Source organism: Pelophylax lessonae (genome assembly GCF_965119305.1).
Source record: "Pelophylax lessonae genome assembly, chromosome: 12".
NCBI lineage: Eukaryota > Metazoa > Chordata > Amphibia > Anura > Ranidae > Pelophylax > Pelophylax lessonae.
Genome location: NC_138779.1, coordinates 101,402,812 through 101,420,144, shown reverse-complemented (window position 1 = coordinate 101,420,144; position 17,333 = coordinate 101,402,812). Strand labels below are relative to the sequence as shown.

Here is a 17,333-nt window from a genome sequence, read left to right as displayed (position 1 = left end):
GTATTGGGGTGCCCATATGCTCTCCATACTCAGATGCAGGTGCAGGCTTCCTTTTCCTCCTTTTCACACAACTCCATGTGTTTTTCTGGATACATTTCTGTCCCAGATCAGCTCACTTGGACAGCACCTGATGAGGCAGAGGTAGCTGGGGAAGTGATCTGCAGCCAGATATGCAGTTCTTCACTGCCAGAACCAGTGTGCAGGCAGCCAGGCCAGAACCAGTGTGCAGGCAGCCAGGCCAGAACCTAATAGCATGCAGCTTCTCTAGGAGACCATGTAACTGCAGGAAGCACCTCCAGAGTATTCCAGTTCCATTGGGGTGGCTATATTCTCTGCTGCTATAGAGTCTTACATAGACTACTGTATGCTATGCAGCTACATGTTACCCTCATTAACCCAGAGAGACGTTGCTGTGAACAGTCTATGTTTGCGCAGCTTTCATAATCTGTAAACTGTATGCAGACTTAAAGTGAGCCTTAAAGTGACATTAAAGTCTAATTTCTTTTTTAAATACCAGACATGTTATACCTACCTCCTCTGTGCAGTTGGTTTTGCACAGGGCAGCCCAAATCCTCCTCTTCTCGGGTCTCTCTTCTCTGCTCCTAGCCCCTCCCTAATGTTGAGTGTCCCCACAGCAAGCAGCTTGCTTTAGGGGAACCCGAGCCGAGCTGCAGCTCTGTGTGTTCATCCAGACACAAAGCTGCCCTGCCCCTCCTGACTGGCTAACTGACTTTGATTGACAGCCACGGGGACCAATGGTGCTGTGGCTGTGTCTCAGCCAATCAAGAGGGAGAGTCCTGGACAGCCAAGGGACTTGTGGACATTGCTGGATGGAGATGGGGCTCAGGTAAGTATTAGAGGGGGCTGGGGAGGCTGCCACACACAGAAGGCTTTTTTATCTTAATGCATAGAATGCAATAAGATAACAAAACCTTCTGTCTTTACAACTCCTTTAATAAAAAATAAGGATTTCCTATGTTATAGGAAACATCTGGAAGTGTTATTTGTGCCTAAAAAGTACCCTAAAAATTGTACCTTTTTCTCTGGAATTGCTCATAAAGATAGCAGTGGACTTTCTGGTATGTGAGTTTTCCTAGGCACTCCTGTGCCTGCAACCTCATAGCTGTGTATTTACAGTGCAAATCTAAGGGACCGACTGCTAATCTCAGGAAATATGCGTGGAGTTTGGTGATGTCACTACTGTGCTTCTCACTGTTCTCCTTGCTGGAGGCTCTGAAATAAGAAAGGAAAACCCTGCCTATACCAAGATGACAATCTCCACAGAGACCCAGTGCAGAATAAGGCATGGTAAGTCATTACTACAGAAAAAAAAATAGCTAAATGTAGACCACAAACAATATTAGTGACAGCCCTCTGGTTGCCTTTTTTTTAGGCAAAGCTTTTTCATTTAAAGGTGCCTGTTCATACTTTAACATAGCTTTCAGAACTCCTCAGATAGCCAAACCTCACTGCAAACCATTATGCACACAGTAGCTTTAGGGCAGGGTTTCTCAACCAGGGTTCCGTGGGACCCTAGGAATCCTCCAATGATTGCTAGGGGTTCCTTGAGCAATGACCAATTTTTGCCTCTCCGATAAGTTGACAGTGACACTATTGATTTTTTTTAGCTATCTGTAAGGGGGAAACTCTTCCCAATGACCACACATGTAAGGAGTATTCTTCCCACTGACTATCATACTAATGTATCATGAGTTGTAGATATAGTAATTTTTAACAGGGGTTCCCTGAGACTAGAAAATTATTTCAAGGGTTCATCAGTGTTGATAAGGTTTAGAAAGTCTGCTTTAGGGAATAAAGTATTTTTCTTTATAATTGGTCAATATAGTCCTTCATCAAAAGTGACAGACAATGGCAAAGGGTTCAACTTCAGAATTCTGAATCCATCCTCTGCATAAGGAAGCATGGACTCATATTAACTTTAGAATATATCTAAAGCCCTGTCTGTCACAGGGCCAAAGCCAGAATACAAAGTAATAGGACATTCAACATTTTTTAGCTGTGATGGAAAATCATCCAATGAGGACATTTGTTCAGATGACCATTATATAAGAAGGATTTTTCTCATCACTTAATTTCTTTCATTTTTAGCTGTCTCCGGGACAGGAAGTTAAGGGAAGTCTCCCCACAGGACCTGTGAGGTAATTAACCATTTCCTACTGTATCCAAAGCTCAAGTAATAGGTTTGGGCTTTAGATACTCCTTAACACCAGGACAAAATATTTTATATATTGCTATGCTTTTTCCCCTTAGAAATGACTGATATTATTATGACAACTATAATTGTGGATAAATTTAGACATTTTCTGATATGAGTATTATATGTTCAGTGTTTCACATTAGTATTAAAATACACTGTGTCAGTCACCACTGTAGACTGTGGTCTAACCACAAAATTCAGTAGTCTTATTTCCTTTTGAGCTGCAAAACACCATTTGTAGTTGACTGCTTTTTACTTTAAAGGTTGTCTAAAAAATTTATTATGGATTGATTAGTATTCTCACTGCATCTCTTGTTCTGCTACTCTTTCCACTAAACATTCACTGGGGGGGGGGGGGGGGGTGTTGAGAGACCTATAATAAAAGTGAACCTGCAGCAGAAAAAGATCAAGCCCCCTCTCCAGATTTGCTGGACAGAAATACAAATTATTTGGCAGGTAAGATATATATTATATTTCATCTATGTACTTAACTATTTGCCTGAAGTTCAGCTTTAAAAATGTATAATCTCAAAATGTTATAAAGTATCCTTTAACATATTTTACATTCGGCATTCAAAAAGCTCCAAAAGTTATGTAATGCAGAGCTGGAAATTCACATTTCTCCCTTTATTTTTCCTAAATGATTATCATATTTTAAAATAGCTGAACTGTTTCAGTTAAGGTAATTTCAGATTTTCACTTAAAGTCTGTCACTATCCAGATTCCTGCAAAAAAATTAGGCAACAATAATGCACACATTAGGAACAAATAAATAATCAATTTCATAATTCAGTTAAGGTCCAAAATATGCTTTATTTGAAACAAAGCTGAAACATTTGCACCATGTGCAGGGGTAACTGAATATCATCATGAACATTGCTGAAATTACCCATCTATAGACTTGAATATTTCATTTGGCAATTTTTTTGTATAATTTGTGTTCCAAATAGAGTAAGTTAATACATTGTGTTCATTTCTTTATTTTGCATAGTTCGTAATATTAATTAGTGAGTATTCACTGCTGATTGCCTAGTCCACAACTTTGATACTTTCCTTTCCCGTTTAAGCTAACCAAATGCCATCAACCATCAGGTTTTGTTTCTTAGATTTGGGCACTATCTTACTTCAGGTGCTGTCTTTACTCAGGGGCTTCAAGGTCAAGTTCCCTCCACCAACATTTTTAGTTTAGCCATCACAAATCCATGTTTGTAGGTCTTTGTCATCCTGTTGCATCGTTGGTGATGTACAACAGATGGAAAAAAGCAACAACAATAAGTGAGAAACTCTCCCAATTATCAAGGCAGGTGGTCAGAGCTCTCAGCAAGAAGTCCCCAAGAGCATAGTTGGCTCATTTTCATTATCTTGTAAATTTGATAGTAAAGGGAATTACCTGATTAGTTCCTGATGCTAATAACATTTCCTGCTTTGGTTGGTGATGGGCTTGATGTATAGCACTTATAGGGTTTTTCAGCTTGGTACTACAAAGATTAAAATAAAATCCCCTTTTGATGGGCTTGGCAGTGACCTGTTAATCCATTTTTTCTGCAAATTTTTACATTTGGCACTCTGTGGGTAGCTGAGATAAATTTTAGATGCAAAATTTTGACACCATTCTGTTTCAAGTTTTATTAAACCGTATAGTGATCTTGAACTGCCAGCCCATCACATTATCTAGATCTACCTTAAAAAACTAGTTGAAAAACCCTGCATTCCACTCAACGAAAACAAAACCACCCAGGAAATAATATGACTAACGGAGACCTTCCACGCTATTCTTGGACAGTTTCCAGAGACCCATTCAACAGTTGACTGAAAGCTCAAAAGAGCAAAGATTTAGATTTAGTCACTTTGTTCAGTCAGCCACATAATGTACTGAAAACATTTGTATACATTTTTGGGAAAAAAAGATTCAGAAGTATGCCATGTTACTGAGATTTTTTTTGAAAAAACCTTTGACATCTAACATTTATGCATTCTATCATAACATATACCCCTTCTTATGTTTTTTCTGTTTTTTTATGGGGGATTTTTTATTTCTTAAAAAAAAAATGTGATATTAATACACTGTATAACAATAGTTTTTGTGGGGTTGTATTTAATAAATGGTTAACACGTGCCTGGTTCCTATGCATGTTAAGAAAGCCATTTTGTACTCTGATGCATTATTATGGTGAATATATAGCATATTCCTCAACAGTGCTAACAGATCATAACACATTTCTGCGGTCAGAATTCAAAATAGCTCACCCATTCAGGAATGTGGCAGGTACAGCATGGTATCATTGTATGAATTGTTTGCTGTACTCGGCTGTATTTGGCTTTTTGTGTGTTTCGTCTGAAAATCTCAGCAAATACCCATATGATATCTAGGGAGAATCATAATTCTACACTTCATAGAAGTCATTAACGTGTTCTCCTAGTTAGAATAAGACACCTGTGTCTTTTTTAATGAGGATTTTAACATAACCTTAGTTTGCTGATGCTTTTGACATGATTGATAGGCTTAAGCTGCATTATGTGTGAGTGATAAACTCTTGGCTACTTGTGTTCACCAAACAAAGTGCAAAAGCTGCATTTGCTGAGAGGGAGGAAATGAAATAAAGCAATCTAACATTGTTAAAGCAGGTGACTTGAGTATCCATTGATCATTTGTGCAAAGCTGGATGCTGCAGAAGCACCAGTAGGAGCTTTGTTTAGATTGTACCTTTGTCCAGCAAATGTGCCTTTTCTCCCTCAAATATGTCTTTTTCCTGTAAAAGATGTAGTGGAGAAAAGACATCCTCATTCGTAGCAGATCTCTGCTATGTTCCCACTAAAAAAAAACCCAATGGTTGAGTAAAATCCTTTCATGAAATCATGTTAGCAATATTTCCCCTAGAGGATCCACCACCCTTAGCATGTCTAACTCAAGAGATACCTCAGCATTCAATGATTTTGTGTCCACAAGAGCAGGTGTCTCCTCATCACAGATGCAGTTAAGAGCTACTTCATTCTCATAGCAAAACGAACTGCGGTTCACCACTGAATATTTCCTTTCGGAAAGCTCTTTGGCGCTGCATATTGGAGTATTGGTGACTTCATAAGTACGATGGAAGTGCAGGTAGTCCACCTCATAATGATTACGTTTTTCAAACAGGACTGGTTCAAATCGACACCCCCAAAGAATTTCACACGGAAGATAAGAACTACGGCATTGCGTGGTCATTGCTGTAGCTTCTACCATGCCTTCAAGAATGACGACTAGTTCAAAGTTAGCTGTCTCCATGTCTGCCTTACTGATTTCATACAGGGGACTTTCTTCATCAATTTCATGGACAATGGTAACTGGAGACACAAGGAAGATTCTGTCTGTGCCATTGTCAAACCCAACGTTGATATCTGTATGGTCCAGTGGTAGGTACTCTCCTTCAGGCGTGACTCTAGGCTAGTTAAAACATTAAAAAAAAAAAAAAATTAAATCAGTGATTATATATTACCATTCAATTAAAGAAAAGGTGTCAGGTGAACGCTATCATCATTCAGAAAATGTCTTCTGGCACAGCCTCTGATTGTCTGGCTCTGCCTAATCAGCCAATCAATGGCTCATTCTTAATATACTCCCTAACATAAATGATTCAATAGAATATAATAACAAAAGGAAAATTGTAGAAGACCACGGCCTGAATAAATATTATTAGCAAATGTATATGTTGTCAGGTCATGTGCAATTGCTGTTTTTTTATTTTTTTTATTTTGCATTTTATGGCTTTCTGAGCTGAAGGTTTCTCCCAGCTGTGCTAGTTCCTAATGATGGCAGTTTATGCATTTAGGCAGGGGTCTAGAAACTTTTCATTACATGGGCCACATAGTATTTTTAAAAATGTTTGTGGGCTGAATAAAAAAAGTTACAAATAATGAATACATTTTGTATTTAATTGAAAAAACAATTATCCAAGAAATAACTTCATATTGAAAACCCCCAAAGCATCAGAAGTCCCTGCTTCACAGCAGAAGCCCCCCATCACATCAGAGTTCCCCTATCGCATCAGAAGTTCCTACATCACTTCAGAACCCCCCTTACATATCAGAGCTCCCCCACATATCAGGGTCCACACCAAAGAGCCCTCTTGCATCAGCCCCCCCCCCCCCCCATGGGTTCCAGAGACCAACTAATCTGATTCCCAAATTTATATGAGTCCAAGGACACACCACTAACTCTAGCTGCGGGCCATCCAAATGCAGACCTCTGCATTAAAGCGGTATTAAACTCCAAACCAAAAATCTAATATATTGCAGCTTACCACACACCACACATCAGATATATTGGCTGCATCAGTTTTCTTTTCCCTCTGTTTTCACCCGGTGATCTGGCCAGTAACACACTTCCTGTATTAGAGTGCCACCACTCAGGATAAAAGAGCATAAGAGCACCTTTGGACAGGAGCATTGTCAGTCTGGAGGGAGAGGAATATTAAATATACTAACAGATTTAAATACACTAACAAATTGAAGCTAAACTCCAGCTTATACCTTATAAGCAGTTACAGCATTTTTTTTTTTCTTTTCTTTTCGGGATAAAGGTTTTACATGTGTAAATAAAAGCTGATCATTGTGAGCACCCCTATCACTGTTAAATGATTTGTCTCATCTGTGTAACTGATACATTCTGCTGGTGAGCTTGTTCTTTTCTTTTGGAAAACAACAGACTTACTGGCTGGATCACCAGATGAAAAGAGACAAAGAAAAACCTAAAAAATAAAATGAATGCAGCCATCACATCTAAGAAATGGTAAGCTGCAATATAATAAATATTTTAATTTGTGTTTATTACCACTTTAAGGTATGGGGAGGAATTCATACTGTATAATTTGTAATGACTGCAGAAAAACAATCATCTGGTAGGTTTTATTTTCTGTTAGAATACCAAAACCTAATAGGACATCATTTTTAAATTTATTATGGTCCAAAAATAAAATGCAAACATGGATAACTTATTTTTTCACAGACTGATGATTTGAATGTCTTGCCTGCAATTTTGTAATTTTAAATGATTATAGGTTGATTAATATATTGTAAAATACACATTAATCACAGCAAAAAGTCAATTAAATATTCAACAATATAGTTCAAAGGCCAGCAATGACGTGTATGTGCATTACAACATAAAAAATCAGTTTTACTCCTTGGTGCAAAGGGTCACTGTGTGTTGGCACATTATTCACAAAAAGCCCCATTAAACTCAAGTTACATCAATATTGTTAATCTATTAAAAAAATGTTGCTGAACCCCCCCAAACAAATTCTAATTTCCTACTTCCTTCAAAAGAGGCAAAACATATCCTAAATCAAAAATAGGATTACTACTTAAGCAGAAAATGAAATTATATAACCCGAAATAACCCTCATATGACCTTGAGTACTGCTATTTGAACTGTTTATTTACTGCTTCTTAGAGAACATTGCCATAATGGTAAAAATAATTCATATGGTCAAAATACTTTATTTCAATATCCAAGCAGTTAATAAAAGAGATGATGTAATTTATACAAATAATACACAACATACTGGTATTATTAGGAGAGGAACTTAGTTACATACTTTGGACTTCCTGTCAACTAATCCTTTGGAAGGACACTGATGACATGCTCGGTGTGCTCTTCGCAGCCTCTCTACAGCTTAACATGGCTGATGACACCAAAGGAACAAACATTTACCATGTTAAAAAAGTCGTTTTTAAAGCTGATTTATGGAAACTTCACGTGTATATGAAAGCCATTGATAGCTTTCACATGAAAGTTTAGTGGCTCTTTAAAATAATACAGGATATATAAATTATTAAGAATCCAGTATATCTGACATTGCAAATATTTTAGCTATTGAAGTAAACCCACGCCCTGATCATGCACACAAAATTATTTACTTGTTTTGCACAAGCAATAAAAGCACTTTAACACCTTTACGACCGCCCGCCGCAGATGTAATGTGGCAGGCAGCCGCGCCTGGGCAAAACGTGGTACATGTACATGGAGTCTAGGGGAAGCCGATGCCTGTGTCAGGTGGCTCTGATGCCACCTGACACCCGCAATCGTTCCCCGCTGAGAGAGAAGGACAGTCGGCTGTTGTAAACACAGCCGACTGTCCTTCTCCCTGGGATGATCATAGAGATCATGTGATCCTTCTATATAGGATAATATGTCTCTATGGTCATTTCAGAAGCCACGCCCCCCCACAGTTAGAATCACTCCCCTAGGCTTACATTTAACCCCTTGCTCACCCACAGGGTTAACCCCTTCCCTGCTAATGTCATTATTACAGTAACAGTGCATATGTATAGCACTGATTACTGTAGTAATGTCACTGGTACCCCCAAAAGTGTCAAAAATGTAAGTTAGTGGTCCGATCTGTCCACCGCAATGTCGCAGTCCCGCAAAAAATCGCAGCTCGCTGCCATTACTAGTAAAAAAAAAAAACAATAAAAATGACATAAATCTTTCCCGTAGTGAGTAGATGCGATAACTTTTGCGCAAACCAATCAAAATACGCTTATTGCGATTTTTTTTTACCAAGAATATGTAGCAGAAAACAAATTGGTCTAAAATGTTAAAAAAATTTGATTTTTACATTTTTTTGGGGGGGGGAATGTCAATGTGAAAAATATTGTTTTTTTTTTTTTTTTTTTTCAAAATTGTCGCTATTTTTTTGTTTATAGCACAAAAAATAAAAATCGCAAATGGGGATCAAATACCACCAAAAGAAAGCTCTATTTGTTGGGGGGGGGGGGGAAATTACGTAAATTTTGTTTGGGTACAGCATCACACAACCGCACAATTGTCCGTTAAAGTAACGCAGTGTTGAATCGCAAAATAGGGCCTGGTCAGGAAGGGGGCAAATCCTTCCAGTCTTAAAGTGGTTAAAACAAACCCCCATTCAACTCTGTATCTCTAAGCATTGTGAAGAAATTAGCTTTCAAATTTCACAACACAGTCACTGTTTTTATGTTAGAGCAGATCTTGGTAGGCTGGCAGCCCTCTAATGTTAACAAAGTGTTTCTAAGCTCCTGTAAACCAACTAAAACCTGACTTTAAAGTGGAGCTCCACCCAAAAGAGGAAGCTCCCCTAGTTTGCACCCTCCACTGCCACATTTGGCACTTTTTTTTGGGGGGGGAGCAGATACCTGTCAAAGCCAGGTCAAAACCAGGTACCCACTCCCACTTCTGGGTAAGATTGCTGCATGGAGATTGCAACAATCTATTACATTTCTGGCCCCTTCCCCTATTGCTGGGACACACAGGTCCCAAAAGACAGCGGGGCCATTCAGAAAGTGCAGCGCGACTCGTGCATGAGCAGTAGGAAACAGGCTGTAAACTCACAAGGCTTCACTTCTTGTTTCCCCTAGTGAAGATGCTGGCACCTTCACCCAAAGTCGACATATCGGCTAGGGGTGCCGACACCGTTGTATTCATGGACAGGTAAGTGTCTTTATATTAAAAGTCAGCAGCTACAGTATTTGTAGCTCCTGACTTTTATTTTATGTTTTTACAGGCAGGCAACTCTGCTTTAAAGATCTTAGAGAATGAAAAACTTCACATTAAAGTCTATTTTCACTGCATCTGATAACCACAAACCAAAAATACTATTTAATTCATTTTTAATATTCAAAGCAGACTTCCTCATCCATCCATGTTTCCATGCTTTATTTTGCTGAGAAACCACTATGAAAAACAACCCCTAGCATTTGTGTCCACAGTTATCATGAGTAAGGGCAGATGATTCATGTAGCATTTACTTAGAATACATCTGCCCTTAGCTCAAGCATGCATGCAGGAGGGTGTACTTAGCTGAGAAAACCCCTCCTCCTCTCCTCCCCTCTCCTCCCGAAGACTCCTGGGATGTATGGCATCATTTGTCTAAGCAAGACGCCAGGAAGTAACTGAAGAAATGTAAAAAAAAAGTTTAAAACAAGTAAATATGATATACTTTCCTATCCATTTACTAATGCTATCAGCATAAGGATTAAAAATAATAATGAATGTTGATTGGGAAGTTCCACTCATCCCTTGTTTCCAGAGAAAGCCTTGAGGATTGACTGCACAGGGGCTGCCAGGGGAAAAGGGAGATGCCTGTGAATGTTGCTGGAAGTCTTGGCTGTCAAATTCAGATAAGGGGGTTAGGTAAAAAGGATAACTGAACTTTCTCCTTTAACTCATATTACTTAACCATTTTCCGGCCACCTAACATACTTTTACTGCGGCAAGTTGGCTCCGCTGCACAAAATCACGTACCTGTAAGTCATTTCATGCAGAGGCTCCAGGGGGCTCCCCCTCTAGCCAATCAGTAGGTCCACCGGCCTCCTGCGATCGATCCCGAGAGACAAAGAACGCCAGTCTGCTGATGTAAGCAAGGCAGATCCCCGTTCTGACAGGGAGGAAGACAGACATCTTGTGCAAAGCAGGAACACCGATATCTGTATTCTACCAGTCAGAGCAGCCCCCCCACAGTTAGAAAGCGCTCCCAAGGAACACATTTAACCCTTTGATTGCCCCTGGTGTTAATCCCTTCCCTGCCATTATCATTAGTAAAGAAAGTGTAAAATTTTTTAGCACTGATCACTGTAATAATAAAAGAGAAAGGAGAGCAGCGCCATCTAAGTGCAGTATAAAACATGCGTTTAATAACAATAGATAAATGCAAACTCACAGGATGGGCATGATAAACCGGCATGTAAAGGGTTCATCCACTCCAGTGGGAGGACGAGCAGTGGGGATCCAGGGAATCTTCACTGGTTCTAGCTGTGCTGGTGGCTCCCAGCACTTCCGGGTACGCGGTGTCCCTCAGAGAAGATCCGCTGACTTCACTTCCGGGTAGAAGGTGGAGTGGGAGATGAGTGCATACGAAGCATGCAATATGCTTCTGAGGACAGAGATGTATAGTAACTAAGTAGAACTACTGCAATACTGTACTTAAGTACCGAAAGGCGGTATCTGTACTTTCCTGGAGTAGAATTTTTTTCTCCTACTTCCACTTTTACTTCACTACATTTTTTCGATGATTTCAATACTTCTACTCCGATATTTTTTTTTGTGCTGCATAGTTACTCGTTACTATTAGAGTTGAGCGGACACCTGGATGTCCGTGTTCGGCGGGTTCGGCCGAACTTGAAAAAAAAGTCCGGGTCCGTATCCTGGACTTTTTCCGAACTTTACCCGGACACCGAACCCCATTGAAGTCAATGGGGACCCGAACTTTCAGGCACTAAAATGGCTCTAAAACACCAATGGAAAGGGCTAGAGTGCTGGAAATGGCAGCAAAACACAGTTAAGAGCATGGCAAGTGCTCTGCAAACAAATGTGGATAAGGAAATAGCTTAAAACAACAAAAAAAAACAGAAAAATAAACAATTTTCTTCATCTGTGAAGGACGAGGCCCATATGGAGTAGGAGGGAGGTTGAGGTGGTGGTGGATGTGGCGGTGTAGGTGGAAGCGGCGGTGGAGGAGGACGAGGTAGCCAACACTGCTTTTTTTCAGTCATTATAAATGAGGGTACACCCCAAAAGAGTGAGAAAGATCAAAAATAGAACAATGGCTGGGTAAGGTCGGTATCCATCTCTATTCTGCACAAGGTACGGAAAAGTCCTGTGGGATCCATGCCTGGTTCATTTTAATGAACGTGAGCTTGTCCACATTGTCTCTGGACAGGCGGCTGCGCTTGTCTGTGATAACGCCCCCAGCTGTGCTAACTACACGTTCAGATAATACACTGGCTGCAGGGCACGCCAGCACCTCCAAGGCGTAAAGGGCAAGCTCAGGCCATGTGCCCAATATGGAGACCCAGAAGTTGAAGGGGGCAGACCCGTCATTCACTACATGTAGGCGTGTGCACACATACTGCTCCACCATGCTGCTGAAATGCTGCCTCCTGCTAAGACGTTCCATATGAGCTGCTGGTGCTGCTGTTTGTTGTGGCGTGCTGACAAAGCTTTTCCACATTTCGGCCATGCTAACCCTGCCTTCTGAGGTGCTGGCGGTCCCCTGGTTGCGTTGGCGACCTCTTCCTCCTCCTCCTCTGCCTTGGCCTTGTGCTTCCACTGTGGCCCCGCTGTCAGGTGGGAATGCCAGCAGCATCGCGTCTACCAGCGTGCGCTTGTACTCGCGCATCTTGCGATCGCGCTCCAGTGAGTGAATTAAGGACGGTACGTTGTCCTTGTAACAGGGATCCAGCAGCGTGGCCACCCAGTAATCAGCACAAGTTAGAATGTGGACAACTCGGCGGTCGTTGTGGAGACACTGCAGCATGTAATCGCTCATGTGTGCCAGGCTGCCCAGAGGCAACGAAAGGCTGTCCTCTGTGGGAGGTGTATTGTCTGTGTCCTCTGTATCCCCCCAGCCACGCACCAGTGATGGCCATGAGCTGGCCTGGGTGCCACCCTGCTGTGAACATGGTTCCATCTCCTCCTCCATCTCCTCCTCCTCATCCTCAAGAACTGTGCCCCTGCTGGACAATTGTGTCCCTGGCGTTTGTGTGTGCAGGAACCCACCCTCGGAGCCACTTGCGAATGACTGCCCTGAAAGCCTTGGAAATGTTACCTCTTCATCCTCCTCCTCCTCCTCCTCATCCTGTGCCACATCCCCTTCCATCATCGCCCGAATCGTTTTTTGAAGGAGGCATAGAAGTGGGATAGTTAAGCTGACAATGGCGTCATCGGCACTGGCCATGTTGGTGGAGTACTCAAAACAGCGCAACAAGGCACACAGGTCTCGCATGGAGGCCCAGTTATTGGTGGTGAAGTGGTGCTGTTCCGCAGAGTGACTCACGCGTGCGTGCTGCAGCTGAAACTCCACTATGGCCTGCTGCTGCTCGCACAGTCTTTCCAGCATGTGCAAGGTGGAGTTCCACCTTGTGGGCACGTCACATATTAGGCGGTGAGCGGGAAGGCCAAAGTTACGCTGCAGCGCTGACAGGCGAGCAGCAGCAGGGTGAGAACGCCGAAAGTGCGCACAGACGGCCCGCACTTTGTGCAGCAGCTCTGACATATCGGGGTCATTTTTAAGGAACCTCTGCACCCCCAAATTCAGCACATGCGCCAGGCAAGGGATGTGCGTGAAACCGGCTAGGCCCAGAGCTGCTATGAGATTTCGCACACCACCAGGCCGGGCTTGAGGCTCGCTGGCAGCAACCACTCATTTGTACTCCTGTGCGGTGTGTGGTTTTTCCCCCAAACAGGCAAGTTTTAAAACTGCCTGCTGTCGTTTACCCCTGGCTGTGCTGAAGTTGGTGGTGAAGGTGTTACGCTGACCGGATGAGGAGGTGGTAGAGGATGAGGAAGCGGAGTAGGAGGAGTTAGGAACAGGAGGCAAACTGAAGTGCCCTGCAATCTTCGGTGGTGGAAGGACATGCGCCAAATTGCTATCCGCCTCAGGCCCATCCGCCACTGCATTTACCCAGTGTGCCGTTAGGGAGATATAACGCCCCTGACCGTGCTTACTGGTCCACGTATTGGTAGTTAGGTGGACCTTGGCACAGATGGCGTTGCGCAGTGCACACCTGATTTTTTCCCCACTTGGTTGTGCAGGGAAGGGATGGCTTGCCTGGAAAAGTAGTGCAGCTGGGCACGACGTACTGTGGGACAGCCACCGACATAAGGCTTTTAAAACTGTGCGTCTCCACCAGACGGAATGACAGCATTTCAAAGGCCAAGAATTTTGAAATGCTGGCATTCAGGGCCAGGGATCGCGGGTGGGTAGGGGGGTACTTCCTCTTCAAGTGTTTGGGAGATGGAAAGCTGAACGCTTCCACGGGACATTGTGGAGATGGTTGGTGACCCAGGTGGTGACAGATCGTCTGTTTGCGGGGTGGCAGGTGCCGGTATCACTACAGAGGTGGATGAAGAGGCCGAGACTGCAGCAGAAGAGGAAGCAGGAGGAGCCAGAGACCTTTCTTGGTTTTGAAGGTGTCTACTCCACTGCAGCTCGTGCTTTGCACTTAGATGCCTGATCATGCAGGTTGTGCTCAGGTTGAGAAGGTTTATGCCTCGCTTCAGGCTCTGATTGCACAGGGTGCAAACCACTCGTGTCCTGTCATCAGCACATTTTCTGAAGAACTTCCACGTTAGAGAACTCCTTTGAGCTGGCTGTGGTGCGCTCGGTCCCTTGCTGCGTTGGGCAGTAGCAGGCGTAGTGTCTAGGGCACGGCCGCTCCGCTTCTGCACCCTGCTCCCTCTTAAGCTGTGCTGGTGGCTCTGTGCGACCACCGCCTCTTCCTCCAAACTACTCAGGTCACCTGCATGACCTTCATTCCATGTGGGGTCGAGGACCTCATCGTCCTCCACATCATCTTCCACCCAGTCTTCACCCCTGCCCTCCTTGTCGGTCTCCACAATTCTGAGTGCCGCTTGGGGCTCAGACTGCTTGCCTGATTTGCAAGGGGGTGAGGTGAAAGACGGTTGGACATCGGCTGCAGGTGCCAACTCTGACCTTTCTGCAGTAGACTGGGTGGGAGACAATGTGAAGGAACTGGAGGCACTGTCAGCAACCCAATCTACTATCGCCTGCACTTCTTCTGGCCTCATCACTTGTAGAGGCGCATGATGCCCTACCAAATACTGCTGCAGGTTCTGTCGCCTACTCACACTTGAGGAAGGTGTTTCACTTGTGCGTGTAGCTGGCACAGATCGACCACGTCCTCTCCTTGCAACAGGAGCTCTACCAGCAGCACCACGACCCAGGCCACGGCCCCTATTTGACGGTCTCCTCATATTTCTGTAATTTATGATCTTGCCCTAGAAAGGTGTTTATTGAATAGCGGAACAAAACAACAACAGTATCGCACGGGTGTATCTCACAGTTAAATATGCAAACTATGCCGCAAATTAATTTTTTACACTCCAAAAGGGTGTATATTGAATAGCGGAATAGAAAAAAAATTATAAAACGGTGTATCTCACACGTACAAACACAGACTAGGCCCCGATTACAATTTTTTGTACCCTAAAGGGAGGATGAGGATGAGGAAGAGGAGTAGGAGGAGTTCGGAACAGGAGGCAAACTGAAGCGCCCTGCAATCCTCGGCGGTGGAAGTAGATGCGCCAAATAAATGTAAAAGGTGTATCTCAAACGTACCGATACAGACTATGCCGTAATTGCATTTTTTACACTCAAAAAGGGTGTATATTGAATAGCGGAATAGAAAATTTTTTATAAAACGGTGTATCTCACACGTACAAACACAGACTAGGCCCCGATTACAATGTTTTGTACCCTAAAGGCAGGATGAGGATGAGGAGTAGGAGGAGTTCGGAACAGGAGGCAAACTGAAGCACCCTGCAATCCTCGGCGGTGGAAGATGCGCCCCAAAAATTTGGAAGGTGTATCTCACACGTACCGATACAGACTATCCCGCAATTTAATTCTTTTTACCCCAAGGGTGTAGATTGAATAGCGGAATAGAAAATATGATATCAAAAGGTGTATCTATCTCACACGTACAGACCCAGACTAGGCCCTGATTACTATTTTTTGTACCCTAAAGGCAGGATGAGGAGTAGGAGGAGTTCGGAACAGGCAGGAGGCAAACTGAAGCACCCTGCAATCCTCTGCGGTGTAAGATGAGCCCCAAAAATTGGAAAGGTGTATCTCACACGTACCGATACAGACTATGCCGCAATTTAATTCTTTTTACCCCTAGTGTGTAGATTGAATAGCGGAATAGAAAATATGATATCAAAAGGTGTATCTATCTCACACGTACAGACCCAGACTAGGCCCTGATTACTATTTTTTGTACCCCAAAGGCAGGATGAGGAGTAGGAGGAGTTCGGAACAGGCAGGAGGCAAACTGAAGCACCCTGCAATCCTCGGCGGTATGAGATGCGCCCCAAAAATTGGAAAGGTGTATCTCACACGTACCGATACAGACTATCCCGCAATTTAATTCTTTTTACCCTAAGGGTGTAGATTGAATAGCGGAATAGAAAATATGATATCAAAAGGTGTATCTATCTCACACGTACAGACCCAGACTAGGCCCTGATTACTATTTTTTACTGTTTACTGGCACAACCCCCCACACAGCAAAATCGATTGTAGAACACTGACCCTGCCTATTCTCCAGCCTCGCCCTAAAATGCCCTAATAACTCGCCCTGCCTGCACTCCGACCTGACCCTGCATTCTTTTCGGATACAATATAATTTTTTACTGTCTGTCCCTAATCAGCAGCCAGCACGTATGATGTGTGCTCTGTCCCTATACTACAGCAGAATGACGCAGCGGCACTCGGTCTCGAACTTATAAAGACATGGTCACATGCTTCAGATGGCCAATCACAGCTACTAATACATTAGTAGGCATGGCTGGGATGGCTTAAGGCACACCAGTTAAATGCTTGTTGATTGGATGTTGAAAGCCCGCCATTAAAAGCGCGCCATTACATACAAACCCGGAAATAAAATGAGCGAACACAGACTTTTAACCCGAACATACAGTAAAGTTTTCGGGTCCGTGTTCGGGTAACAAAAATCCAATTATTCGGTACGAACCCGAATAATACAGTCCGTGTTAGCTCAACACTAGTTACTATTATAAAAATTACCACTGCCAGAACAGTAAATGGCAGGTTTCATGAAGCTCAAAACATGTGTATTATCAGCGCATACGAAAATAAATGCTACTGTATGTATAAATAAAAGATGCATTTGAAATAGTAAAAAACAATATGATATTCAAACCTTTGACTTCTTTCTTTAATAACTACATAACACCGTACTTGTACTTTTACTTTCAGTACTTGAGTAGCAATTCTTTTTCAAAACTACTGGTACTTTTACTTTTAGTACTTGAGTAGCAAAATTTAAAAAAAAAACTACTTGCAATACTTAAGTACAAAAAATGTTGAATACTTTAGTACTTCTACTCAAGTCACTTTTTTATTGAGCACTTCCACTTCTACTCAAGTCACTTTTTGATCGAGCACTTATACTTTTACTCAAGTATGGGTTTCGAGTACTTTATACAACTCTGTCTGAGGAAGAAGCATGCATGCTTCTTCCTCAGGAAGAAGCACGCATGCTTTGAACGCATGCATCTCCCACTCCATCTTTTACCCGAAAGTGAAGTCAGTGGATCTTCTCTGAGGGACACCGT

At 42.7% G+C, this 17,333-nt stretch overlaps 1 protein-coding gene across 1 annotated transcript in view; it reads right to left on the bottom strand.

Moving 5' to 3' along the window:
• Positions 1–4,250: 4,250 nt before the first annotated feature.
• KCNJ14 (potassium inwardly rectifying channel subfamily J member 14) overlaps positions 4,251–17,333 on the bottom strand; it is an 83,673-nt gene continuing 70,590 nt past the window's right edge. The window contains exon 3 of the mRNA XM_082273195.1: positions 4,251–5,642. Coding sequence (XP_082129321.1) covers positions 5,073–5,642 — 570 coding nt within the window. The 3' untranslated portion in view covers positions 4,251–5,072. The remainder of the gene's footprint in view (positions 5,643–17,333) is intronic.